Source organism: Anopheles coluzzii, chromosome 2 (assembly GCF_943734685.1).
Source record: "Anopheles coluzzii chromosome 2, AcolN3, whole genome shotgun sequence".
Taxonomy (NCBI): Eukaryota; Metazoa; Arthropoda; class Insecta; order Diptera; family Culicidae; genus Anopheles; species Anopheles coluzzii.
The window spans coordinates 28,117,404-28,144,247 of NC_064670.1; the positions used below are offsets into that span (position 1 = coordinate 28,117,404).

General features: G+C 48.1%; 1 protein-coding gene across 9 annotated transcripts in view; it reads left to right on the top strand.

Moving 5' to 3' along the window:
- LOC120950886 (sodium/potassium-transporting ATPase subunit alpha) overlaps window positions 1-26,844 on the top strand; it is a 65,003-nt gene that overhangs the window by 26,400 nt on the left and 11,759 nt on the right. For 4 of the 9 annotated variants that reach the window (XM_040369271.2, XM_040369273.2, XM_040369274.2 and 1 more), the window contains exons 2-6: window positions 19,163-19,243; window positions 22,388-22,513; window positions 23,544-23,810; window positions 23,889-24,074; window positions 25,192-26,787. In XM_040369271.2, coding sequence (XP_040225205.2) covers window positions 19,163-19,243; window positions 22,388-22,513; window positions 23,544-23,810; window positions 23,889-24,074; window positions 25,192-26,787 — 2,256 coding nt within the window. Of the gene's footprint in view, window positions 1-6,791; window positions 7,314-8,508; window positions 8,635-19,162; window positions 19,244-22,284; window positions 22,305-22,387; window positions 22,514-23,543; window positions 23,811-23,888; window positions 24,075-25,191; window positions 26,788-26,844 lie in introns of those variants that run through there. The other 5 variants (XM_049606793.1, XM_040369277.2, XM_040369278.2 and 2 more) reach the window with 4 other exon arrangements.

A 26,844-nucleotide genomic window follows, 5' to 3' on the forward strand; every position in this document is an offset into this window, starting at 1 on the left:
GTGCGCTCCAAAGAGCACACCACTAATACATACATTACACGATACTCGATCATGCTCGAAATCTTACACCTTCTCTTGCTGTGGCTGTGCTCGAGGGGGTAAAGGCTGATCTTTACACAGGTATTTACCCACGCCAACGACAAAACGGACGTGCTCTCGCGCGAGCTTACCACAGCGTACGAAAAACACTACCAACGGCTTCGACGCAACAGCAGCAGGAAGGGTGCGAGCTGGGAGGGCAGGGGCGAGTTTGGTTGTTTATGCAAAAAAATGTAGTCACAGATAATGGAAGCTAATTAGTGATTAGCAGTGCGCGAGCTTCGAGGCCCACACCGATGGTGGATAAGACACTGCATGTGTGTATGTTAGTATGCGCGTCCGTGGTGTAAAACATATTAGCGTACGCCCGATGTCCATCGACTCAAACACACACAGGCACATACATAAGGGCAGGGGCGGTATTAGACGAAACCGAAGGACAGCAGATATGGCACGGATCTAAGTGCGATCGTTTATCACACTTCCGAGATGTGGAGAGAGAGCCCCGCTCTTCTCCGGTTGGTGTTCTAGGCCGACTTGCAGGGCAGTGTGTGTCTGTGTGTAACTCGAGACATGTTCACATTCGTCACAAGTCAGCCACCACATACACGTAGTAGACGAACGAACGAGCTTGGTGGCCGTGAAGCTTCGTTAGAACTAATTGGAAATAGGCACACACGGAGACGACGTAGCACAGTAGAGTTTGCGGGAGTTACTGGCAGTGTTTTGGATGGCAGTGGATTCATGGAGATGTGCGAATAATGACAATATCCTGCTGGAATGATAACAATCTGAACACGAGCGATTTGAAACAGCTACTAAAATAAGATGGCAGCTCTATTCTCTTGAAAACAAAGATCTGATACAATGCACACACACCGGTCGAAATTACCGGGCACTAAGAGTGAGTCCTGGAGCCAAGCAGCTGTTTATCATTTGTCGCTGCCACCGGTGCAATGCTATTGCTGCTGCTGACGTCGATTACTACACTGACGGTTGTGTGATATTTGGAGCAGAGTCTCGATTATTGTCACAGGTCGGCGAGCAAGAGCATATTTCATTAGCCAGTCCCGGGTGCGGCCCTGGGGCGCTATGGTGTTGTGCATGTGCATCCAGCTTCTCGGTCTCTAACATCGAATACTGTCGAGGAGGGAAGCGTGTGGTGGGTTTTGCATCGTTTCCAACCACCGGAATGTGCGCCTCCACTTCCACATCGCCGGCAGCGCGAGATGCATGCACGGTGTGCCCACACACACACACACAGGTTGGATTGCTGCTGGTGGATGCTCGAGCGCGAAATGAGAGCATTCATTTCCTACGTCATTTCCTTCGCGCATTTTTGTTGTTGCTCCTGTTCGGTGGTGGTTATCCCCCGGAGGCCGTCCGTTGCCTGTATGACGGAAAAGATATAATTGGCCAACGGAAGAGGAAACATGAGGCATTTCTCCAGCAGCAAAAGAAGGCTTGCAGTAGGAGTAGATGGTGTGGTACAACGAGGAATCGCTAGTGACTGCAGGCTAGTGGGAGGAAAGGTGGTTGCTGCTGCATGTAAGTTTGTGTGTGTGCGTCGTGTATGTCCCCGTACTTTGCTGCTACTGCAATGCTGCACTGAGCACTGTGTGACACATAGTGGGGCAGCACCACCCGATAAGATAAGCGGCTCAGATAAGGCGCAAACCACTGCGGCCGTGTTGTGTAGGGTTTGCAGCAGGTGGCATAGGTACTTTTACTCCACTATCTTCGCCAATTGCTAAAAAAAAAACGCAGCAAATGGCGCTGCCGCCTGCTCATCGATCTTCTTCCGGCGGGCGGGTGTGGTTTGCGTCAGTAATAACTGCGACGCGGTATCATCTCCCCTCCACCGCGCTTAATGCTGGTTCTTGGTGAGATGTTGGGGAAGAGGTACGGTTATCGGGCGCAACCACTAAGCTTCTGCAGTATGAAATCCTTGCTGCATTACCTGACCCCACACGATACACTGAAATGTATCGCACCCTCGGGGCAGGTCGAAACCGTACAATCAATCGCTCGTTCGCTGGTAAAGCGTTGGTCTTACGTCATCATAGCGATTGTTTTCCACAGCCAGGCTGTGATTCGTTTCGCAAGACCCGCTTCTGTGTGTGGATATCATAATGGAGTGTGTGTTAGAATGGCAAGAGACACCGGGTTCGGCTGACGTTGCTGCTGCTTTCTTTCTCTCTTTATCCTGCTGTCCGAGTACTCCGTGTATCACCAGCGCAGCATTACGCACGGCCCACTGGTCGCATTCGTTTTGCGTTCTCGTCCTCAGGAATTGAATAATGGCCGGTTGCTGATTGCGCTCAATATATGCAGATGTATATATTGCATGACATGGATGGAGGGTGGGTGGATGGCTGAGGAGTAGTCGTGGAATTATGTCGGCGAAGGGAGTCGTGGTAGTACCATACATAGACGCGCCACAGGCAAGCAGTACAACCTTTCTTCCGCCGACGGTGCGTTACCGCTTAAGTATGCGGCGGCGCGGCCTAAGTGTGGTGTGGACAATGCGGGCCTGGAATGGGGCAAGCGCGAGGGTGAATCTTCTCCTGCGTCAAACCACCCGCGTGTCTCCCGAAACCAAACGTCTTGTATGGTAGTGATGGGGCGTGAGGGAAACGTACAGAATAAAGTTCTCCGGGCCACCGTCAATCAGGGCGATCAGCATAATTGAGCTTCCCCCACTGTCCGGAGGACACACGCGCGCGGAACCGCTTCCTTCAGAGCTTGTGGGCTTCTCCTGGTCAACCGCGAATAATTGCACACAGCAGCAATCAGGGCGCGTGCGGCGAGCGGGACGGGATCGGCTGGGTAGGGGCATAATGCACAAGACGTGTGACAGGCCCGGCGCAGGAGCGACACGTTGTGAAATTCAATATTTATGTCTTCCTTGTTAGAGCCGGGTTTCCGGCCCCATGCCTAGAGCCGGACGAATTTCGCGTTTTGTAATGTAATCAGTAGCCACAGCGCAAAAGCCTGGCTGATGATAAAACTTTGCACTAGAACATGGTCGTGTCTAATAAAGTTCGGAACAGGCTTCCTTTTCTTTCGCCCGATGATTTGTGTTAAGTGGACGTACATGCACAGCAGAGCGCGCCCGCGGGGTGAAGGTGTGATAGAACGGGCAGCCCAAGGCGAGCGAAATTAGTCGGGCGCGAGTCGTGGCTAGGCTGCAAGGGCACTCCAGCGTGTCGAAACAAATGGGACACGGGCCACGTCGACAGATTAGCGCCTGTTTTTGTGCGACAGATCGCTCGAAGAGGCGCGCGCGAGAGAGAGAAAACACATAATCAAGCCGGGCTTGATTGGAGATACTGGTTCACGCAAACTTTATCGATCGGGGATCGTTCGTGTGGAGCTCGTCCAGCTCTCTTGCCTAACACGAGGATGCGGGGCGCATACACATACGCGCGCGCTAATCGAATTTGACTGGCCAAATATTAATCTGTGACTGCACGAGCCATCGAGCGCTAATCGAACCGGGACAAAAGGCGTACCCCCTGCCCCGGGCCGCTGGAGTAAACGCGCGTTTTAATCAAGCGCACGTGCTCAAATTCTTGCGCTCGATTTTCACCCGACCCGACCCGAAACGAACGATATGTATGTTGGGTGTTTGTTTATCGGCTCGCTAAACTTATGCCAATTTTGACAGGCTTGGCAGGCACACAAAACACACCGAAACACGTAGGAAACAAGAGAGAGAGTGAGCGTGTGTGAGCGAGCGGCGAGGAAGGTTGTATGTTTGCCAACGATCGTGATACTGGCGATAATATGCTGTGTGGCTCTACAGAGTGCCGGTGCTAATAGTTTGTTTGCCGTTTCGCATCGCTCAAAATCCGGCCGCACGAATTGCGGGTAAGCAAAGTTGTGAAAATTAATACGCACGTGAAAATTGAGCCTCCAATCCCACCATACACTGTTGGAGGGACTATTTGTTGTTGTTGTTGTTGTCTGCTCGTCTTGGTTCCAGTAGGGTGTACGTCCGCGAACGTTGGCAAATGATGCGACAGCATCTCGCGCGAGGACTCTAGTGGTTGGAAATAATTGATTCAAGTTGCTGAAATATAATGTTCTACAAAAAAAAACTGCCTGAATCTACCAATAAACGAAAGATTGTAAACCTTCCAGCAATTATTTGCTTGAGAAATTTGCGTTTCGTAACGCCTCCCGCTCAGTCTGTGACACTGTGCGAAAGGTGCGGTCGTAGTTGGTAGTCTTTTTCCTCTATCTCTTCTTTCCCCTCCTTTTTGCGGTACGGAAGCTTACTGGCGGAAATCTAATAAAACTTTCCGCCAATTTCACCATTTGAGTGGCGTCGTCGGTGGGAAGGCAAAAGAGTCCCGAAGAACTTATTCCCTCCGCGCACCCACTCCGTTCGGTGCCTGGCGAGACCAAACGCCGAAGGATTGTGCTGGGCGTACGAAAATACACATACATCTACTCCACACACACACACACATTCCTGTGCAGCAGTAGCAGCAGAGGCTACATAAGAACCGATTCAGAACGGATATCCGCCGGGTGGTGGTGTGGCGGTAGGACGAAAGGGACGAAATCCAATTTTTAATCCCTGCCTCATGACATTTGATATGTGTTGGGCGCTATAAAAAAAAGGCCCGAGACAAATAATGCGGTAAATGGAACATGGCAGCGGCTGCTGCCGCAACACAACCAGTCCGCCAGCCAGCCTGTCCTTCCCTATTCAGCAATGGGAAGGATGGCACGGTGTGAGGGCGGCGAATAGAGCAACAACAACAAAAAAAAGGGCAAGGACATTGGTAGGGTGACAGTTTCCGATTGCCTTCTTTTTCGGATTTGTTTGCTGCTGCTGCTGCTGCTGTTGCTGTGCAAACGTAGCAATTTGTTGTGTTGTGTAAGCACCCATGTTCTTCTTGGCGACCCCAGGCCGCGCCCCGTACGTCTTCCGGTTCGTTCCGGGGTTTTGGTCGTCTTCCTCTGAGGTGAGGACGTAAATGCATACGTTGGGGTAAGCTTTGGGAAATGGTCAAGGGAAAAGCTGCTACACTATGGGGGGGGGGGGACTGAGCGATTGTCTTCCTTGTTTTTTTTGTTCCTGGTGTGTCTCCTCCCCTCCACAAATCGATGCCTATTTTTTGTGAACCCTCGGGGTTGTTGGGATGACTCCTTTCGCCCCATGCGCAGTAAAAATCGACCGGCTAAGGTATGGGGTTCGTCCCGTGGTGTTCAATCCACCGTGGGGGGAGAAGCGTTAGTACACTGGTACGCGATCGGGGGCGATAAGCCGTGTCACCTCCAATCGCGTGCCTTATCCGGTTAGGCTAAGCAGCCATTTGGTGGGGTAGTTGCTCTATAAGCTTTCACCCTACACCAGAGCTGCTGTTATCGTCAAGCTCCTCTTGAGCGTGTGGCGATACACCACGCGACCTGCAGTCGGATTTTTTTTTCTTGTGTGTTTGTGTGTGTGTGTGCAGTCAAATCCTTAACAATTTTGAGATCCATTTGAGCGGGTATGTGTGTGTGTGTTTGTGTGTCAGAATGGAAAATGAGATTATGCAATTCCTTAACCAGTTCCTTGGTCGGCTCGACTGCTGCTTGGTTTCCGATGCTTCAACCGTGAGCACCGTGCAGGAGAGGCTACATCTCCGCCACCCCCACCCTCCCCCGCCACAGCCCTGAAGTCCTTCACACTTAAAGCTTTTTCTCTCTCGGAGAGCTTTTTTGGGTTCCGATTTGTGTCCTTTTTTTTTGAGTGCGGGAGAGTGTTAGAAAATTCTCCCAACAAAACAGACAACACGCTGCTACCAGCAGGGGGGGGGGGGGGGGGGGGGGGGTAGAGAAAAACTACAACACGTCGAATGAAATGGTTATGCACCATCCCCAAACTTGATTTTGACGTTTTGAGCACCAATAATCGTCTGGAGGGCAAGATCTTTGGTTCCCGATAGGCAAACGTTTCGATTCCGGTGCGTTTGATTACTACAATAAATACAATTGTGGTGAGGGGCGTGAGGGCAAAGGCAGCACATGTGTGTGTGTATCGCCCAAGTTTTGTGACGCAGTATGACGTCATACCGCTGGCGCACTCGCGTCCTTCACGCGATGGTTCAATCGCGCGCTCCAGAAAGCTTTCGATTACGACTGATAAACTGGATGGGAGCGCGCGAGAGAGAGAGATAGAAAGATAAAGAGCGGAAGTGGCGAGAGCGAGTGGGCGAATAAAAGAGGGTGGTTTTTGTGAAGCGGTGGGTGTGAAACGATGGCGGCTTACTGTGCCGGCGGACGCGGGGGAGGTATGCGCTCGCACGGCTAGGATTACTAAGAAGAAAAGAGAGAGAGAGAGAGAGTGAGAGAGATATAGAGAGCGAAAGAGCAAATGGATGGAGAGGGAAACTGTCGCGCGAGAGAGTGAGAGCATTGCAAATTCGTGCTCTTCGTGTGTAGTGTGCGTGCGTGTGTGTGTGTGCAGGTAGTGGCCAAACGGTAAAGGATGTTGCCGTCCACTCCCGCCTGCCACACGGGGTCGTCCCAACCCCCACCCCTCGCACCAAGGGGATGATGCTTGCCTAGTAGACCCATGCTCTCGCGCGCTCTCCGAACTCTGGTTCCAATATTTCTCCGAACCGTTCCCCCCCCCCTCCCTTCCTACTCCATGCTTCCTTGCGCCTTCGCTCTCGGCCGTCTTCGGCCGACCCGCGTCAGGGCCCAGCACCGAGTCGCGCTCCGGCTCGCAAGCGCTTAAACGAAAAGCCACCGCACCGATGCTGCTCAGTTGAGCGCCGTGCCTGATCGAAGAAGGTCGCGTTTTAACTGGTGTGTTCCGACTCGATCCGACCACAGCCCTTCCCTTCCGGTTGCAGGACTGGTTCGCCCCTCAGCGCGCACAGTTTGTGCCGTGACCGTGAGCGTCCCGTTGTGCGTGTGTGTGTGCGGTGTGTCGCGGCTTTCGTGTGCGCGTGTACGGTGCGCACTGGCGTGAGTGTGTGCGTGCAGCAGCGCCCTGTGTCTGTGTGCTTAGGGTTTGTGTGCCGGATAGCAGCCGGAGTGACCCACTGTTAGTGGGTGTGTGTGTGTGCTTTAGTGAGTGGGTGTGTGTGTGCGATTTGCACACATCTACACTTCCTTCGTGTGCGGGTCTGTGTGTGTGTGTGGCTGTTAGTGCCACCCACCCTCAGCAGAGCAGAGTCGTCTCCCTCCTGCGATACTTGCGGGAGGTTGGAAAAGCCAAGCACCACATCAGCGTTGCGGAAAAGTCTTTCAGCCGAAGTATCCAATAGGTGCGTAAATCAGCGCGTTGTGTGTCCACTCGGTGATCGCTCGGTCGGGCGGCAGTACACCCTTGCCTGGTCCAAGTACACAATACCTGGTCGTCGACGACATTACGACATCCTTGGGTGTGTGCTGGTGGTGTGTCTGTGTGTGTATGTCCTTTTTCATTTGATTCTAAAAAAACGAGAAGGCTCATCAAACTATCACCGTGTGTGTGTGTGTGTGTGTGGATCGATTAATCTTAACAGAGGACTCTTTTTTGTCCTATTCGAAAAAAACCCCTTAAAATGTATGTAGTGATGGTGCACTAAAGGACGGTGTAGGCGTGAGGACGTGTGTGAGAGTTTGATGGTTTCTCCATTTTCCCGTTTCTACGATGGCACCCAGGACTGCAAGGACACACATACGATGAAGGGTTGAAGTGTGCTTTTCTGGCGGAGTGTATGTGTGAATGTGTGACTTCCCCTATAACCAGTGTCGAAAGAATCGTCACTTCCTTTGCTCAAAATGATTTTTGGTTGTGGCTTTTGCCTACTTAGTGACGATATGGTAGCTCCAAAACGAAATTCCACCCAATGACCTCCAAAAGCGTCCTACGACCGAAACATGTGTGTGTGTGTGCTTTACGTGCGTGTGCGTGTATAAGTGTGTTTCCTTTACCCAAGAATATGGGTCCCACTTAGGTTGGTTAGCTTTTTTTTTATTTCTGAACCTCAGAACAATTCGGTTACGACACAAGGACATGGGAGTTATAGTTCCAAGGAAGCAGAGGGTGAAAATATGGTTCGATGGAGCAAAAATAAAAAGCACTGTTATCCTTCCTATCGGATACGGGCGAGCAGGATCTTCGAGAGAGCGCTCTCGCCGTTTTGGAATGTGACACTCACATCAAAATTGAGGAAATGAGTTCCGAAAAAATGAGTGCCACTTAAGAGTGAGCAGAATCTCACTTTGGGAGTTACGAGAGCAGAGTTTCGCTCTCTGTATCTCTCTCTCTCTCTCTCTCTCTGGCGCTCTCTCGCTCTTCCGCTGTTTGAAGGACGGCGGATTGATCCTTCGCGCTTCGGTCGTCTTGACGTCGTCTCGGCAAGGAAGACGTCGCGCGATCGGGACGAAAATCGGTACCCACTAGCAGTACGGGAATTCATTCCAGTCTCGACATTCTTTTGCAATACGCTTGAGCGTTTTAAGCGAAAGCGTATATACAACACCCTTTCGTGCGCGTGTGGTGTATTAGGAACAACGGTTTCTTTTTTGTTTAATTCCAGTGCAAAATCCTCCGTCCGTACTTAGACCCGGTTTCGGTGGTTAAGCAGTGCTGCTAACCCGGTAGGCATAATAGGGGAGGAGCCGTTTTGTGGTGCGGTGTCAGATGGGCTTGCTTTTATGTAACACTGCCCGTGCGCACTGGTGCGCTGGGTCTTGTTAGTGGCGTGAAGGATCTTTTTTCGTATTCGAAAGCAATAAGATTAAGAAATTAATTTGAATTTGGTCGTTCTGCTGGTTTCACAAACATTTTAAGGTGAAAAATGGTACTAATAACACTGTCCCGACGGGTTACGGGTTCTGAGCTGACCAAAACCTTGGCACGCGGACAGTTGCTAGCCGTGGTAGTGAGATAGCCGAAGACGACAAAAAAAAGAAAAAAAACATTAAGGCAGAAAATAGATTCGCCGCCAATTGAGAGGTGTCTTTACCGTCTCCCGCGTAAGAAGTGCAGCGAAAAAAAAAACCCAAAGCAAAAAACTCTGAAATTCGTCTGCTGCTGTAGAGCACAGGTCAAAACCACCAACAACAAAAAAAAAACACGAGTATTTAAAAGTGCTAAAAAACACGCGACAACGCGCTGAAGAACATAGTTAATTACGGTGGGAAGAAGCGATGTGATAAATATAATTTTACTCTACATGACGTTGAGTGAACGAGGAAGAAGGATGGAGAGAGACAGGGGTGGTGTATTTCGTGATTCGTCTAGGTGGTGGATTTTTCTCAATTTTCCGTCTGCTGATTGGCGTGTGTGCGTGTGTGATGAAACTTTTACGGTGTGCGTAGCTTTTTTTAAAAAATAAAAAAGTATGGAAAAAACGTGTAAAAAACTAAGTGTGTAAACGTGTGTTGAATCGGTTTGCAAAGTGCTTTTGAATGATGAGGACGTGTTAGTTACCGTATGGGAGAAAAATTTTGAGGTACAGAGAAAGGGAGAGCCCGAGTAAAAGGGAAGGATTGTGTGTTCGTTAGATAGGAAGAGGTGCCATTGCAAACGGAAGTGAACCGCCACTCGTGATCCTTAATCGCTGGCGCCTTGTGATGTATGCGCCATCACACACTGATAGCAACTCCGCACATACACCTGCAACGGTTTAATGAATACTGCTACTACTACTATTACCACCGTTACTACACTACCATTGCTAAAACTTCAGTGTATATACGGAAGAACGTTCCTTGCTGCGAGAAACATTTATGCCATATAATCATTTATATATTTTCCAGAACTTAGATTGCGTTTTAAAATATGTTAATACAAATCGTCAACTCCAATTGATCATATGATATCCCTTCGGATATGGGAGAAGAAGTAGTGTTGGAGAAAAGTGTACCACACGAACACTACCCGATTTTCGTGTCACTCATTAAATGCTTTTCTCTTGCGCGCTCTCGCTCTATCTGTCCATCTATCTGAGCGGAAGCAGGATGTTTCCGCACCCGTTCATGTTCCCATTGAAATGAGACGCAAACTGTCGGAGATGAAAATTTATTTTTGGGCTTTTTTCTTTTTTCTACTACGAAAAGAGGCAGTTTTTGCCCCCGACCCTCCCACCCCGTGGTTTGAGGTCAGTTTTGCGGCCATCCACACCACGTTTTGATGTGTCCTGTGTCTGTTGCTGCACGAGCTGTAGACAGCAGCTAGACCAGAAGCTAGATCGACAACCGTTTCAGTTTTCTCTGGGTTCTGTAAACTGTTCGGTAAACGTTATACATTTTGAAACCCATCCGTCTGTTATGGGTGTGATTTTTCTATGCCTGTTTATTACCATTTGGCAGGTGCCATCTTACTTGTGGACAATGTTCCTATTTTGCACGTTGGGGCACGCATTCTCTTTCTGCTCAAACGCAATGGTGTGTGGTGGGTTAGCATTTTCCTTTTTCCTCAGCGAACGAGAGCGAAGCAATTACGGCGTGTTGAAGAGCGTGTGCTCTTAATGAGTGACCAACGAGCGAAGAACGGTTCGAGAGAGAGAGAGAGAAGGAGTTGAGTTTTCCACAGAGCTTTTCAGCAGCTGCTGGTGGCATGCTCGCTCTCCTCTGTGGTACACAGTTTTCCATCTCTCAATTATACATTACCGTGCCGTGAAGCTCGTGCCTTCCCTGCCCTCTCCCCGGGAGAGGGCAGTGAGTGAAGGGGAGAAATGGTGGAAAGAAAACGTCGCGTTGCGCAACTGTTTCGATCCGGCGGCATGTGTCTTGGAGTCAGGAGGATTCCTTGCCGTCCGTGGTATTTCACGCTCATATGACACGTGTGTATGTGTGTGTGTGTGTACATGTAAAGTGGCCACTCTTTACCATTGTTAACATTTCTGGCCATAGCATAAGTTTCCGTTTACATGTCTGTTAAAAGAGTTGTGTGTTTGTTTATTGTTTTATTGCATTTCGCTTTTCCTTTTCTTTACGCTTCCAACTGCATTGTTCCCTCCCCAACCCACACATGGTCTGAACAAAAAAAAAAATATATACACATACGGTAGTGTACGAAGTGGCTGGTTAAAGCACACTAGCTCTATACTCATACAGCTGGTAGCGCTGCTTGTTTGTGTTTGTCCTTCACTTCCCGCCAGGCATTAGAGCAAGAAGGTGCACACAATGCCTCAGGTAGGTTTTTCTTCGGGCACGACGCAATGTGGAGGAGAAACATTCTGAAAACCCTAGCTCTTTCCAAAAATGTATCACAGAAAGCAACAAAAATGAAATGAAGCAGCAAACAATCTCAACGAACTCAACGAACGAACTGAACAAGAAATTAGATTCCAGCCCGCAGGCATCTGCCTCCACCGTATTACATAATGCTGCGACAGGACCTGGCAGCGCATTGGTACTGGAAATAGTTGTGAAATACTAAACGAAAAAAAAAATGCAAACATTATTATGAGAATATTTGTTTCTTCTTTTTTATGAACAATTCTGTTCCGATTTTATTTATGCGAAAGCTTTCAATGCCTCCATCGGTCGACCCTTTTTTGCTTTTTTCAGAGTGTTACATAATCATGCGACAAAACGTAATCACTTGAAGCATTCTTGTAGTATATAGTTACTCTGCTTCCGTTGCTTTGCGTATATAATAATAGTGAGAACAATTCTATTACGACAAATTGAGAATTTATACAACACACAAGAGTTTGTACTATGTGTGTGTGTGTTTCTCTCGTGTAGGTCGCAAATGGAAAGGGGGGTACATTATTGATTTTCAAACGTGCTGCTGCTGTGTCGAACTTCTACATGGTTGTTCTGTAGCGACTGCTGTTGCCTTGCTCTTACAGTAAGCAATAATTGCAACCGCACAATACATAGACATCCTCTAAACCCGCACACAACCACGAAAGCCTTGCTAACGGCGTTGTTTATACATATATTTGCGTTGGACAAAAATACCCATTCATGGTGTCAAGTGTGTGTGTGTGTGTCTACGCAAATCAACTCTGCCGACTGAACGAACGGGCGCAGCGGAGACGTACCACATTCCAGCAGAAATAAATCAATCACCTTCGACTCGCCAAAACGATCCGCGATGCTACGATTCGATGGACATTGATTGGACTGTGTAACACGATGCGCCCGTCTTCCCCTCCTCCCGTCCGTCCCCACAGTCACGTCGGGGCCTCCTCTTCTCGCTAGATTGTGGGTCAATGATGTGTGGTGGTGGTGGTAGAATAAACGAGCACGCGGTGTCCGTCGCGTACATCGCGAATCGTTTCGTTTCGGCAGTCTGACAGTCCGCACAAAAGCATCGCTCACAAAACGGTCGGTGGCAACAACATTATCGAACAATTTCACCCTTCAAACATTGTCTGAAAAAATTTCTGAAGGACACGACACGGCTAACTGACGGAACGTGAACTGCGTACAAACGAAGGAGCCCCGCTCTCTCCAGAATCGCGGCTGCTAGCTTGAGCGATGCCGGCTGTGGCTGCAAAAGCAAACACTTTTTTTTTGCATTTTAGCGCTTGAAACGCACATTTGGAGGGGTTTAAAAAGATTTACGATTTCATAAATTTGCCCGTTTGTGTTGTGGTGCACACTTTGAAGATGTGACAGCGTGGGATACGTTCGTAACGTTTCGACGCCGTTTTGATGTAAACCATGCGCGCGTACCTCACGGGTTTTTCTAACCGGCCTTTGGGGCACCGGTGGTGTGGCTGACGGAGGAACATGCTGACGAACTGCTGCACCAAGTGGGGGAGGCGGGTGGCAGTGGCTGCGACGAACGTATGTTTTGCGCCCGGAATGTGGTTTTTTACCTCCGATGTAATCGATCCAAGGCGACATGGGCATGGTGTGTTAGATTGGATCGGACTGCACCGCATCCGGCCGGCTGAAGGATGTGCGTGCATTGGCGTTGCAGTAGGAGCTTTTTTATACTTATGGCGTGTGGGTTTCATTAAAACGATCAGCTCGCTTGATTTCCACTTTTTACCCCCACCCATTCCGAGCGATGTGTGGATAAACCTGTCGCGGGTGGAGGCTTGGTCGGTGATCTTGATCTGAACTTGATCTTGTTTGTTAGGCTGAGCAGCACCCCGTGCCTTCGCCGCACTGGAAGGTGCCAGTTAGCTTGCTTCCCTTGCCCTGCTAAACACAACAGCCGAGGAGGGGAGCTAGTAAACTAGTTTGCGAGATTTGAGTCTCTGTCTCTCTCTCTCTCTCTCTCTCTCTCTCTCTCTCTCTCTCTCTCTCTTGCGCGCGCTCATGTTTATTCAAATGTGCACCGCTTGACGGACTGTGGATGAAGTATTAACGGCGTGTGGCAATGAGACCGCTGTTGCCCTCGTTGCCCATGCGAATAATTGATTGGGATGGTAAATGTTTTACCAGATGCTATTAAACATGGCACAAGAATCATATATTGTGCTATTATGTGACACCGTTTCAGCTGTGCACTGTAAGCGAATGCCATTCTCACGTGATAGATCCGATAAACCTTATTTTAAAGCTAAAAAGTAGAAATACTAGTGGCATCTACTACTAGCTAGTGGCATCATCTTGAAATGGTTCTCCCTCACTTTTATTCACACTTGGTGTAAATCACCGGCCAAGTGTGAGGGTTGGTAATGGAAAATTTCTGTTTGTCATTTCCAAGTGGTATTATTTCCGAACAAACAGTACCCGCACGCTCGCCGCTGGCCATCCCATTCCGAGCCATTCCCGGCTGAGAGGAGGGAGCGTTTATCGCTCCCTTTTGACTGTCACGTTTACACTTTTGTGCACGAGTATATTTACCACCTTTCCAATTGGACTTACCTGAACTGCGGGGATGTTGGTGACAGATGCAAGTAATTACACGGCCCTCCGAGACAAGCTGGAGAAGGCAATAAAAAGTAGCATTTTATTTGTACGTGACAGTGCGGTTTCGCGCTTCGTTTTAGTTCGCGAACGCGCTTGGTTGACACAATTTTGCATTTCGTACAACGCGAGAGAAGGAGCATATTTGAAGTTATTCTCGTCCGATGGGTGTGTTCGTCTATTCAGTGGCAATAGTTGTTCCAATATTGACATACTTGTACTCTCCTTCAAACTTCACTAATGGACTAATGGTGCCTCCGGAAGTTCGATTGAGTGCCGGAGCAGCGGAAGGAGAGCGTTTTCCGAGAGGTTGCGTTGCGAACAGGTTCATTCAAATTTCGGTCTCTTTTCGCTTGCGGGCGAAAGCGGAAGCCTATGACACTCCCTTTAAGAACGGTTTAGCTGAAACACTGAGGTGTGTCAATAATCAACGAGAACAGATTGGAAACGGACTTCCGTTCGGGCACTTTTTTTGCTCCTCAGTCGTTTATAACTGTGTGCACCACCACCCACTCGACAAACCAAATGTCTGGTGTTGGATCTGCCTAGCAGTTCCTGTTGGAAGCAAGCAAATCAGGGAAATGATTCCCCTTCAATTATTTTCTTCCTGTTTCCGCTGAACTCAAGACGAATTTCCTGGAGTCACTTTTGCCGTAACACTAAACCGTTGCTGCGGTTGCGAACCGGAAATGCCGTAATGTGAATACGTTAGATTCTGGCAGAGCGAATGCTGCAACTCTTGTACACGAAAATTGTCGATTGGGCAGTTCCAACAAAGGGCAAAAAAACACAGTGTACCAGGAAGTGGAATCTTTTTTAACTAAATCTTACTCTGCGCGATTCTTAAGTGTAATTTCTTTAAAGTTTCAACGCCTGTGCAAAATAGTTGATTGACGACTAGCTGGACGTTCCTCCCCACTGTTAACACACTTCGGCGCGGTCTGCACGTTCTGCGTAAGACAAATTCTGGGATTTCAAACAGGAAAATCGCGCAAAACAGCGCACTGTTTCAGCCAAACACAACGCGCCGGGGGAGTTCATTAACGAAGCTGCTGGCGTTGAATGGTGGCGTGTTCAGGGTTTTATTAGTGAAATAGGAAAACAAACAAACCATCGGCGGGCGCAAGTGGAGTTAATCTTAGAACCTCTTCCTCCCCCCCCCCTCCCCCCCCAGGACTACGCGTTGAAAGAGCATTTCGCGCGTCCGTAGGTCGCTTTTCTGACAGAAACTGATGCGAGGATCGCTACCAAAAGTGGGGTAAGCAATGCGCGCGCCAAACATTACGCCACCGATCATCTGGCTTTTCGTCTGGCTGTCGTCTCCGCGGTTAGCTGGGAGAGCAGCTCGACAATGTGTGGGCGGCACCAAAGCTCTGACATTAAGCCGGCAAGTGCTGTATGGAAAACATTCGACGGAATGTAAATAATCAGCAAAATCTCCTCCACACGTGGCCATTGATTGATGGAGGCCTATGGTTTCAACGTGATTTTTAAAGCTTCAACCTCTCTTCCGTGTGCTCCCTTCGCCCCCGGTGTGTTCGTTGCACGATTAACGCCAACTCAGTTGAAATTCCCCCGCACCCAGGAAACATAAACAAGAACGTACTCGTGCGCGGTGAATCGCCATCATTCGGTTTAGCAAAGATCGCGCCAGAGCACTGATCAAGAAGCTGATCGTGCCCGGTGATAGCAAAGTGTTATCTCCCTTCTTCGCTGTCCCTCTCTTTCTCTCTTTCTCGTCCAGACTGACTGATACTGACACTTTGGTGGGGAGACTGTAGGACGGAAAAGAAAAGAGAGTTTATATGACAGCCTGCCAGGGTTTGGCCCGGAAGATTTTTAGTCTAGTTGAGAAAGCGTTTTCTTATCAATCTCAGGCCGTCCGCGTGTGAGTGTGTGTGTGTTTGTTTGTGGTGCTCGTAAAGATTTAGAGCGGCAAAGAGCGAAATCCCATCGTAAATTCATCGCGCGCGCAGCGCAGCACGCTCATGGAGCGTACACACAGCTCACATACCCTTAAACTGGGTCGAGTTGGTTTTTGTGTGGCCGGGTTTGGCACTTGACGACGGGTGAGTCTGTTTTGATGAACCGGCTTTAGTGAAGGGAAGCAACAGCAGCGACCTGCACGGCACATTTGAGGTGTGCGTGTGTGTTTATATATAAATACTGCTCTGCCAGTTGTTTGTCGTTTGGATTAGCACCCCCTGTCCGTTTGCAACCGGTTGGGTGAATTGCAGTTTGTTGACAGTGGGGGTGCTCGTTATCCGGGAAGTTAATCAACGAAAGATGTTAAATGGTTGGAAAGCTCATGCTAACCGTGGTCGAGGGTTCTCCTTTTAAAATTGGAAACATTGGTTCGGGAAGCTGGCCAAACCGATCGTGTACCATTTATCAGAACCACTAATTAAGGTAGTATGCAAGATATTTTGTTCCTAACGTCAAACGGTTATGAGAAACTGGGCGTCTCCATCAAAAAAACAAGCCAGATATAAACAATATCCCGCGCAAAATGTGTCATTGAATAAATGGATGATTAAACCTCTTCATAAATCATAACTAAACACTACAGAATGTACGGCCGTATTCTGTGCTGCTTAAATCCCCCCCCCCCCCTTGATGGTGTTTATTATTAGAAGAAAAATGACAACAATTTTCCGTGCTCGAAATGAGCGAGGGGTTGTTTTCTTGCGCCTCTTCATCGCCGTACCAGTGCTGTTCGGTACACTAACCGTGCGTTTGGCACCTGGCCAATCGGTCCCCCTTCTCCCTGTGTCCGGTCGCCGTCTCGTGGTCGTCGTAAAACTCGTCCAACCTCCCAGGCCACATTTTCCGTAACATGTTCCGTAAGTCCGTGAAAGGCCATCACGCGATCAGCCGATATTAAGATCGTGTCGTGAGGGATGGATTTTTTGCCGCAGCTTAGCTTCAAAGTGTGCCCGGCACAGCAAGACGAAATCAAAACAGATCGGTCCCATCTATCTTGCCACCACCACCACCACCACCACAGTGCTGCGCGGCAGTGGTCATGAAGACGTGTGCTGTTTTATTATTATTTATTTTTTAACCGTGCATCTGTTCGGCGAGGGGTTTACGACACTGACCTTAAGCGCTGCTCTTTGGACGTAGTTGTGAGGTGTCTAATATTAGTGGTTGTGAAGAACCCGTTTCGCTCACCCGTGCGATTGAATCGCATTACCAAACTTATGAAACATTTGCGTTTTTTTTTGGTGTGTCTGATGGTTTGTTGAAGCATGAGGTTTACTGTAAGTTAGTGTTTTATACCACACGATTTTGCGTTATATAACGGCAAGTAACGTTAATACTGTCTGTCACGACGCCCTCTACCAACGGTTTGTATACTGGCGACACGTGTTAGCGTTGAAATACACAACACGATATTTTACGACTGTTTCGTTGGGGTTTTGTGGCGAAATATTATTCCCAGTAGTGACACTTGCTGTACAACAGCCCCTAAGGAGCTTAAAACTATTAGCCTTGGCTAGGTGGTGGAGGTTGTCCTTGGTGTCACTTTTTCTTTGGAACGCGCTCTCGCTCATACTTTCTTTCGCTTAGTTGTACCGTATCGTTTCCCGTCCTGTTTAAGGTCACCGCTAACGGAAGATTCTTTTCTCTGGAGGACGACCCACTTCACCTTTAGATATGTACATGAACTTTACAAAATATGTCCTACTTGGTGGCTCCCTTTCCATAAGGAGCGCAGTTGTAGCTCATAGTCATAGCACATGCGGTTCATACCACATTTCCACCACGGGAAAATTCGATTTCCCGACCACCAGAGCTGAACGATCGAAGAAAAACTGCTCCCGATTATATAACGTGAAAATCCTGACTGCGCATGTCCTCTCTCTTGCAGGCGCAGCAGAGCACGTAGGCTGTATTAGTGTGTCTTCTTGTTGTTTTTTTTTGTTGTGTTGCCTCCTATTTGTTGTGTAGAGCGATTTGTAATTTGGGTTCTCTCGGAAAATGTTGCCCTGTTTGCCCTGTTTTTTGGTCGAGCGCGAACCTCCTTTCCCTCTCTCCTATTCCATCGGTTCCGAGTGAGAAAGTGGAGCAGCTGGTGTGGGGTACCGCATAAACACTCGTGCCAATCGTTCAGCCGCTCACCGTGCTGGTGCGCGTGAGTTCCAAGTGGGAGATCGATGTCGGTTATAATTATTATTATGCAGCTTTTGTCGAACGAAACCAAACAAAAAAGGGATAGCCACATAGTTACTGGGGCTGCATTTATCGTGTCATCGTTAGAGCATGTGTTGGCACTAGAACAATGATGGTACGTAGCGCCATGGCCGCCTCACATCATTGTTACATTACGTGACTGCGGCACTCAGCTATAAATGGAGTAGGAAGAGAGTAATGTCAAAGGAAGTTTTTGTATATTTAACCATTCGCGAAAAAAAACAACATTCACACAAATAGCCTCACCCTTGTGGGGACTAAGAGGCAACCTAAGAGTCGAGATCCAAAACGAAAATTTGTTATATTTTCTCAAGGCTGATTGCTAACGCAAAATGCTGCTACTGGCACGTAAAATAAGTTGTTTATCGATCTGATGAAACTGATTCACCTCAGCTTGAAGTCATGCTGACTAAGTATTGTTTAGTTCGTTCGTTTATGTTCGTTGGATTGGAAAAAGCAGCGAGCTCCATTGGGGGGTTTTCAGAATTTTCTTAACGCCGCGTCTCCTCCACCAGTAAGGCTCACTCCGATTGTACATCCAGCTCGTCGTGCATGCTTCCAGAGTGTGCCGTGCCTCGCCGTTCAATGTATGCTAATCATGTTTTATTTTTCATATTTTTTTTTTCTTCATTTTGTTTATGTGTGTGTGTGTGTTTACTGTACATCCAATAATTTATGCCTGTCCGATTCGTTTCGACACATTCGCAACGAAAAATTGCATGCGCATTCGCGGATATCGTGTGTGTAACCGTGTGTACGATCTCTGCGTATGCTGCGATACCGTGCGTGCGTGTGTGCATGGTTCCATTTTCGATCGATGTTGCGTGTGTGTGTGTGTTGTGTAAATTTCGTTCTCATTTTTGTTTGCTGTTTGCATATCTGTTTGCCATTGCTAATCGAAACCGTGTTTGTCCATCCAAACCATGCGTCAATTGTACACATTTCCTTCTGTTATGTGTATCGTTATTCTATTTGACGCCGTGTGATACGGATAAAATCAAACGCACACGCGCATCCTTATATGTTCATATATACGATCAAACAAAACAAAAAACACACAAACCAACACATCATCATCATCCTCCACCATCAATCCCATGTGCAGACCGGTAGGACGGACTCGTACCGTGTGGCCACGGTGGCCCCACTTAAGGATGACAATCGCACAGCCGATGGCCAGTTTAAGGTAGTACCGACATTTTGTTTTATTTTTTTACGACCATAACTGTAATCTTTTTGCTGCAAAACAAAAACGCTGACACTAATCGTAACATTGACACTAATCGTTCCCACTGGATACTAACAATAAAAATGTGTTGTAGTAGAATTAATAACTAACATTATCTCTAACAACCTTTAAAAAAATCGAAGAATCTGTTCAACACATTGGTTACGACACCACTCCAGAACCTTCACGGTGCTTAACAGCACACAACAGCACTTTTTGCTCAACTAATCTGCTTACCTCCGATGTGTAATACAATGATGCATTGCACAATGGGGTCCATCAAAGCCGCCCGACGTACTCCAGCACATATGTCTTCCCCAAGAACCACAGGTCCGTTTCGCGCTGTGCGGAAGATAAGTTCGACTGTCCAGGTTTGGTTTGGTGCCCTTGTTTGTTTTTTCCTGTGCCAAAACCTTCTCCCCAAAACATGATACCATTGCGTGGTAGTAACAAATGCCACAAAATGCTGGCAGCTTGCCTAATCGTGAACATGCGACCACCCCGACACGACACCCATGCATTTCCCGTCGGCTCGTGGAAGGGCTTAGGACTTGGAACTCAAAAAAGAAGCGAGTCAAAAAAAATAAAGTCACGTTACAAATGGATGCGCCGCTAGACCGGTAAGGTTTGGTACATTACATCGGTTTTGCTTGTCTCGCTTTTATCATGCCGACGGACACAGGTTTGACACGGGCACATATAATCCCAATGAATTGGGCATCCATAAATGTGGCGACGATGTGCGATAGTTATATAACCGTCAATGATACTGCCAATTTTATGGAGTATTTTTTCCTTCCCTGTGCCCATCACCGGTGTTCGGGGGGTGTGTGTGTGTGTGTGTGTGGTGGAAGACTTCCTCTCTTCCTATAATGACATTGATGACGTAGGTTCATTTATTCGTACGGAGTTCATTTTCGTTTATGCGCCCACTCCCAGTACACTCTATCGGACCTGGCTGAATGGGTAATGATAGTAATAAAACATTCACAGCAGCGAGACTGAACCCGAACAATCGCTCTTGTCCAAATACGTCACGCTTGACAAAACGGCACCGCCGCCGGCTTCATTCAGCCCAGTCATCTCGTTAAATTTGGCCGCCCATTGAACCCGACCGGTCGAGTGTGTTTGATTAGGCTAACAATCAGAAGTTTATATTATCTGTAATTCGGGCAAGTAATTTATAATTTCGACCAAAGGTTCTCCCAATGACACTCGCTTGTCGTTTGTTGCCGATTTCAACGTGATAAAACATACCCCTTGGACATTGTTCTCTTTTTTTTTGTTTTCTTTACTGACTTATCATAGCGGTGTGTGATGGACGTTAATATTAGTTACTAAACCCTTTTCCATCATTCCATTCATAAACTCATGAATCATAAAGAGTATCATTTTACCATATGCATGCTGGTGTACTTTTGTGCTATTGTCTATCGTGTTCAATGTTGTGTGTTTGTGTATGTTCAGCAATTTAACAGGTAAGAGTATATGGTAAGAGTATATAGAGTAGGTTGTATAGGTAATGAAGCCTTCAAAGTATGTCTTTTTTTTCTGTGCAAACACTTACCTATAATTTTGCAATCGTTTTATTTGCCGTCTAGTTTCAAGTCAAAAAGCCACTTGAGCCGATGGCGATAGTGCGGACACACTCGAAAGTAAACCGTCCTGCCAGAGTGTGGTGGTGTACCGTTCGCATTGAACGATTGTTACCTTGCGGGAATTGTTATCAGACCCGCAGCCAGCCGTATCAAGTAATGAGTTCACAGAGCGCTTCACAGTGCGGACTCTCTACTGTCAATAATCTAATACGTGTTTGGTAGTTTGTTTTCAGTCTTTGCCCACTGCTCGTGGCCACTTATCCATTCGTGTGCACATAGGCCCACAAACACACACGCTGTGCGATGAACACGGTATGTTCTATTTCATTGGTGTCTCGACGTCGAGCGTGTATCTCGTGAGGAGAGGGTGTAAACATCACTCCAAAGTCCTTGAAATAGTCGAACGACGGCGGCACCCGTACACTTTCCACGTACATGCAGGCTACCGATACGTGTAGACTCAAATATAGGGGATTAGTGGTGCGCCGCCGAGCACACGAGCAACAGAAAATAACTCTTTTCCATCGAGCCGTGGCCCGATGGCCGGTGGCAGCTAAAGTGGGAAACTAGAGCGCGGTGCAAACTGGCCTGCGCCTAGAACCACACTATCCATTAACGAGCGTTTTTTTTGTTGCATTTATGATGCGACGATAGAGGAGGAGGCGGCGTGGTGGTATGCGGAGAGTGTAGTATAAAACTGTACCGATGAGCTAGTTGTGTTGTAGCATTGCGAGCATTAAGGCCACCGCGGGGATTTCGTTGGTGGTGGCGTTTGGTAGAATGCTCTTTGCAAAGGCATGTCGTGTGACGTAATTCGCGAACCTAGCTCCCGCGAATGATGGCATGCTAATTAAGGGTCACTCCTTGTTTGCTACCCAGCGGCCCAGGAGACATCTAACAATATGCATAATTGTCGATGCAAAATAACATCTATATCAGTATAAAAATGGTTTCATTTTAAGTGTTCTATATTTTGTATCACTCCAATCTTCCTTTCTATCGTTTAATATATAAGTGTAACTGTAGTAACGGTGGTAGTGGTATTAGTAGTAGTATTATCAATGGTGTGTAGATAGGTGGTGCTGGAAAGCGTAAGTAGGGCGCATGGAATCTAGCTCCATCGCTGCCACTTCTTCCCCGGATCTGCTTGACTCGTTAACGCCTTTCTACCGTATGAACTTGATTGACACACCCGGTATCTTATCGATCTTACGAGCAACTATCTGTGGAGGGTTATCGTGCGCTAATGATGCTTGTCGCCGGATGGTAACGACTGTGCGGAACCACTTCGCACACCGTCAGTCCGGGACCAGCGTTCGATCGGTCAGGAATATCACTGGTACCGTTCAGCATCAGCGCACACCATTTACCCTTTAGACCAGTGTTGTGGACCGATCGAAATTATTTAAAAAAATCAGTGTGTTAGTAAATGAACGTTCCGTGCTAATATACGTTTTTCCACCTTTTCCCCTGTTTCTCTTTACTCAACCGGTTCACCCAACAGTCAAGACGCAAAATGCCGCCAAAAAAGAAAACTGATTTAGATGATCTGAAGCAGGAGCTTGACATCGATTACCACAAGATCACACCGGAGGAACTGTACCAGCGACTACAGACACATCCGGAAAATGTAAGTATATTGAACCAATACAGGGGTTTCCAGTGGGTTCTCATACTTGTGGGACAGTTTAATGACTCTTTGTTACAGGAAATGAACTTTATGTGCAAGGAATTGAACTCTATAGCATCTTTTTTGGACAATTCCAATAGGATTTCTCAATAAGCCTGTCCAAAAAGGGTGCAATAGATTCCAATTCCCATCCTATTATAAAGTTCATTTCCACTAAGAACTAAGAATCAAATAAGTATCCCACAGCAATGAGAACCCCTGAAAAACCTTATAAGAGTGTTTAGGACATGGTATCGGACATGTACTAAAAAAGCAAACAAGTGCAATTATAATCGGCTGTATAGGTTAGCCACTTTCAAGCTTTAATTGAATGTCGATTGACGATACATAATACGCTAAAAGACGACAAATATATATAATAGGACTGAAATTGTTCCGACAGTTTCTAGAAAATATTGTATACAAACGGGATATAAAATTTACCTTGAAGCTGAATTACGTCTGCTGTGTATAAAGCACCTTATCTCCAGCATACCGAACCACTGCTGTGTTCCATCGATCTTAACCGTCATACCTATCTCAAATCTATCCGGTGTTTGATAGGGACCAAGTTTCACCTGGTTAATGGCAGTAAGAATCCTTTTCAACCGGCCGAAAGCGGAAACAAACTAGATTATCTCGGAAATTGCAGTAAAATCTCAATATGTGTTGTCACTGGGCGCACTCGGTACGTGTGAAACCGTTGGGGAAGAAGGCGCCCAAGACACACTGCCGGTCATTTAGATAACAGCCTGTTGCATTAAACATCCGCTTTACAACGAGCGGTGACTGTCATTATCGTGTACTAGATAGGAAGAAGATACTTCTCCGGTCGACCGTGATTGCTGTAGTAACCATGCGACGTTAAATCTGCTGATTATAATTGCATTAGTACTTTTTGACCAGAAAATTACGCTGAAACGCAACGTTTATTGTTTTACTGTTTCTTCATCTCTAATCTGCTTTCATTTGATAAATTTTTTTGCAATAGGGTCTGAGTCACGCAAAAGCCAAGGAGAATTTGGAACGCGATGGACCAAACGCCCTGACCCCACCCAAACAGACGCCCGAATGGGTCAAGTTCTGTAAGAATCTCTTCGGCGGTTTCGCTCTGCTCCTGTGGATCGGTGCCATCCTGTGTTTCATCGCTTACTCGATCCAGGCCAGTACCGTCGAGGAACCGGCCGACGATAACCTGTATCTCGGAATCGTGCTGGCCGCTGTCGTGATAGTTACCGGCATCTTCTCATACTACCAGGTTCGTATGGAATGGTGATGAATAGCTGTGCCCTCTGTGTTCCATGGTTGTTCTTACCTTATTTTGCATCTATTACAGGAATCGAAAAGTTCGAAAATCATGGAATCGTTCAAGAACATGGTACCCCAGTTCGCTACCGTTCTGCGCGAGGGTGAGAAGCTGACGCTGCGCGCCGAAGATCTGGTCATCGGTGACGTCGTAGAGGTCAAGTTCGGCGACAGGATACCGGCTGATATTCGCATCATCGAAGCGCGTAACTTCAAGGTAAAATCGTTGCACAATAGCTACCGCCGGCAGTCAGCACATAAAGGTCACACGATGGTTGGATGTCGGCTTTCAGGCCCCATTCGAAACGCGATGACCATGAGAGGCCGTCGCGAGTTTCGGTGCGATGAAGTAACATGACAGGCTGCGGGTGAACTTATCTATCCGACGAGTCGCGTTCGTTAATAATGAAATTTAATTCCTTTGAATTGAGGCCATTTTTCGTGAAGGATGGGAAGTTAGGAAGAACAAGTGAATGTGTATTTGTCCTCGGTACAAACGAACGAGAGTGAGAGAGTGAGAGAGACATAGTGAGTAAGAATGGAAAGGGTACAGCACACGAGGAAGCGGCGGCGAGGAGGTTAGTTGTTCAATTGCGGCATTCGCGAAACGTTCCAATCATGCTAGGAAACTATGTGGAGCACAAAATAATTGAAGCGATGCTCTCGACAACACCGCGCGGTAGGGTAGGAACGAAGCTGCCACTGTTGGGACAGTGCTGTGTGCGTGCCTAACAAATCGAGGGGGTAAGGGTGGAAGTCATTGTGTTGTAGTGGCAGCAAACCCCGATTGTCGGGTTTTATGATGATTCGTTTTGATTGGTTTCACCGCGGTTTCGTCACCTCGCCCAGCCTTTCTGTTTGATGTATCGCACATGCGAGCATGGTCAATCCAATCCGTTGAATGAATGAAGAGCACACACCGAATCGTGCATAGCGAAACGAGTTGATTGTGCAACGGACGCACATACTCACTGCTACCCCACGGTTTGGCTGTACGCTAGTTTGCATTGAGGCAGGATCCAGCTGGTTAATGCTAGTGAAGAGGGATGTTAGCTATTGCAAAAACAAAATGGAAAGAAATGATGTGCGCTGAATGTTTATTTGCACTGGTAGCAATTGCAGCACGGGAAATCATATGAAACGAGAGAAAATATTGCTTTTTTATATGAAACGGACAGCACCATGCACAGTTCGAATAGATGGAATAATAGTAGATAGAGAGTTTCTGGTTCTGGATTGGTGACCTTGTGCTGACCCATATTACATTACCTCCCGCAGCAGTGTAAGAGCAATACTAATGTGCCCTTTTATTTCCAATTCCATGCATCGCTCAGGTGGACAACTCTTCCCTGACTGGTGAATCCGAGCCGCAGTCCCGTGGACCCGATTTCACCCATGAAAACCCGCTGGAAACCAAGAATTTGGCCTTCTTCTCGACCAACGCCGTGGAAGGAACTGCTAAGGGTGTTGTCATCAGCTGCGGTGATTTCACCGTCATGGGACGTATTGCTGGTTTGGCCTCGGGTCTGGACACTGGAGAGACTCCAATCGCTAAGGAAATTCACCATTTCATTCATCTGATCACGGGTGTCGCTGTGTTCCTCGGCGTGACCTTCTTCGTCATCGCGTTCATCCTCGGATATCACTGGCTGGATGCTGTCATCTTCCTGATCGGTATCATTGTTGCCAACGTGCCGGAGGGTCTGCTGGCCACCGTCACCGTGTGTCTGACGCTCACTGCCAAACGTATGGCCTCGAAGAACTGTCTGGTCAAGAATCTGGAAGCCGTCGAGACGCTCGGCTCGACCTCCACCATCTGCTCGGATAAGACCGGTACGCTGACGCAGAACCGCATGACTGTCGCGCATATGTGGTTCGACAACCAGATCATCGAAGCCGATACCACTGAGGATCAGAGCGGCGTGCAGTACGACCGCACCAGCCCCGGTTTCAAGGCTCTGTCGCGCATCGCTTCGCTCTGCAACCGTGCCGAATTCAAGGGCGGCCAGGATGGCGTTCCAATTCTGAAGAAGGAAGTTAGCGGCGATGCCTCGGAAGCTGCTCTGCTCAAGTGTATGGAACTGGCCCTCGGCGACGTGTTGAGCATCCGCAAGCGCAACAAGAAGGTGTGCGAAATTCCGTTCAACTCCACCAACAAGTACCAGGTGTCAATCCACGAGACGGAGGATCCCAGCGATCCGCGCTACCTGCTGGTCATGAAGGGTGCCCCGGAGCGTATCTTGGAGCGCTGCTCGACCATCTTCATCAACGGCAAGGAGAAGCTGATGGACGAAGAGATGAAGGAAGCGTTCAACAATGCCTACCTGGAGCTGGGCGGTCTCGGCGAGCGTGTGCTCGGATTCTGCGACTTCATGCTGCCTTCGGACAAGTACCCGGTCGGCTTCAAGTTCAACTCGGACGACGTGAACTTCCAGGTCGATAATCTGCGCTTCGTCGGTCTGATGTCCATGATTGATCCGCCTCGTGCCGCTGTCCCGGATGCCGTGGCCAAGTGCCGTTCGGCCGGTATCAAGGTTATCATGGTTACTGGTGATCACCCGATCACGGCCAAGGCTATCGCCAAGTCGGTCGGTATCATCTCGGAGGGCAACGAAACCGTGGAGGACATTGCCCAGCGTCTGAACATCCCGGTATCGGAAGTGAACCCGCGTGAGGCGAAGGCTGCCGTCGTGCACGGTTCGGAGCTGCGCGATCTGTCGTCGGACCAGCTGGATGAGATTCTGCGCTACCATACGGAAATTGTGTTTGCTCGTACCTCCCCGCAGCAGAAGCTGATCATCGTGGAAGGTTGCCAGCGCATGGGTGCCATTGTGGCTGTAACTGGTGACGGTGTGAACGATTCGCCCGCCTTGAAGAAGGCTGACATTGGTGTTGCTATGGGTATTGCCGGTTCGGATGTGTCGAAGCAGGTACTGTCACCTCTCTCGGGTTAGCGTGGAATTTGCTCATATCTACGTACGTTCCCA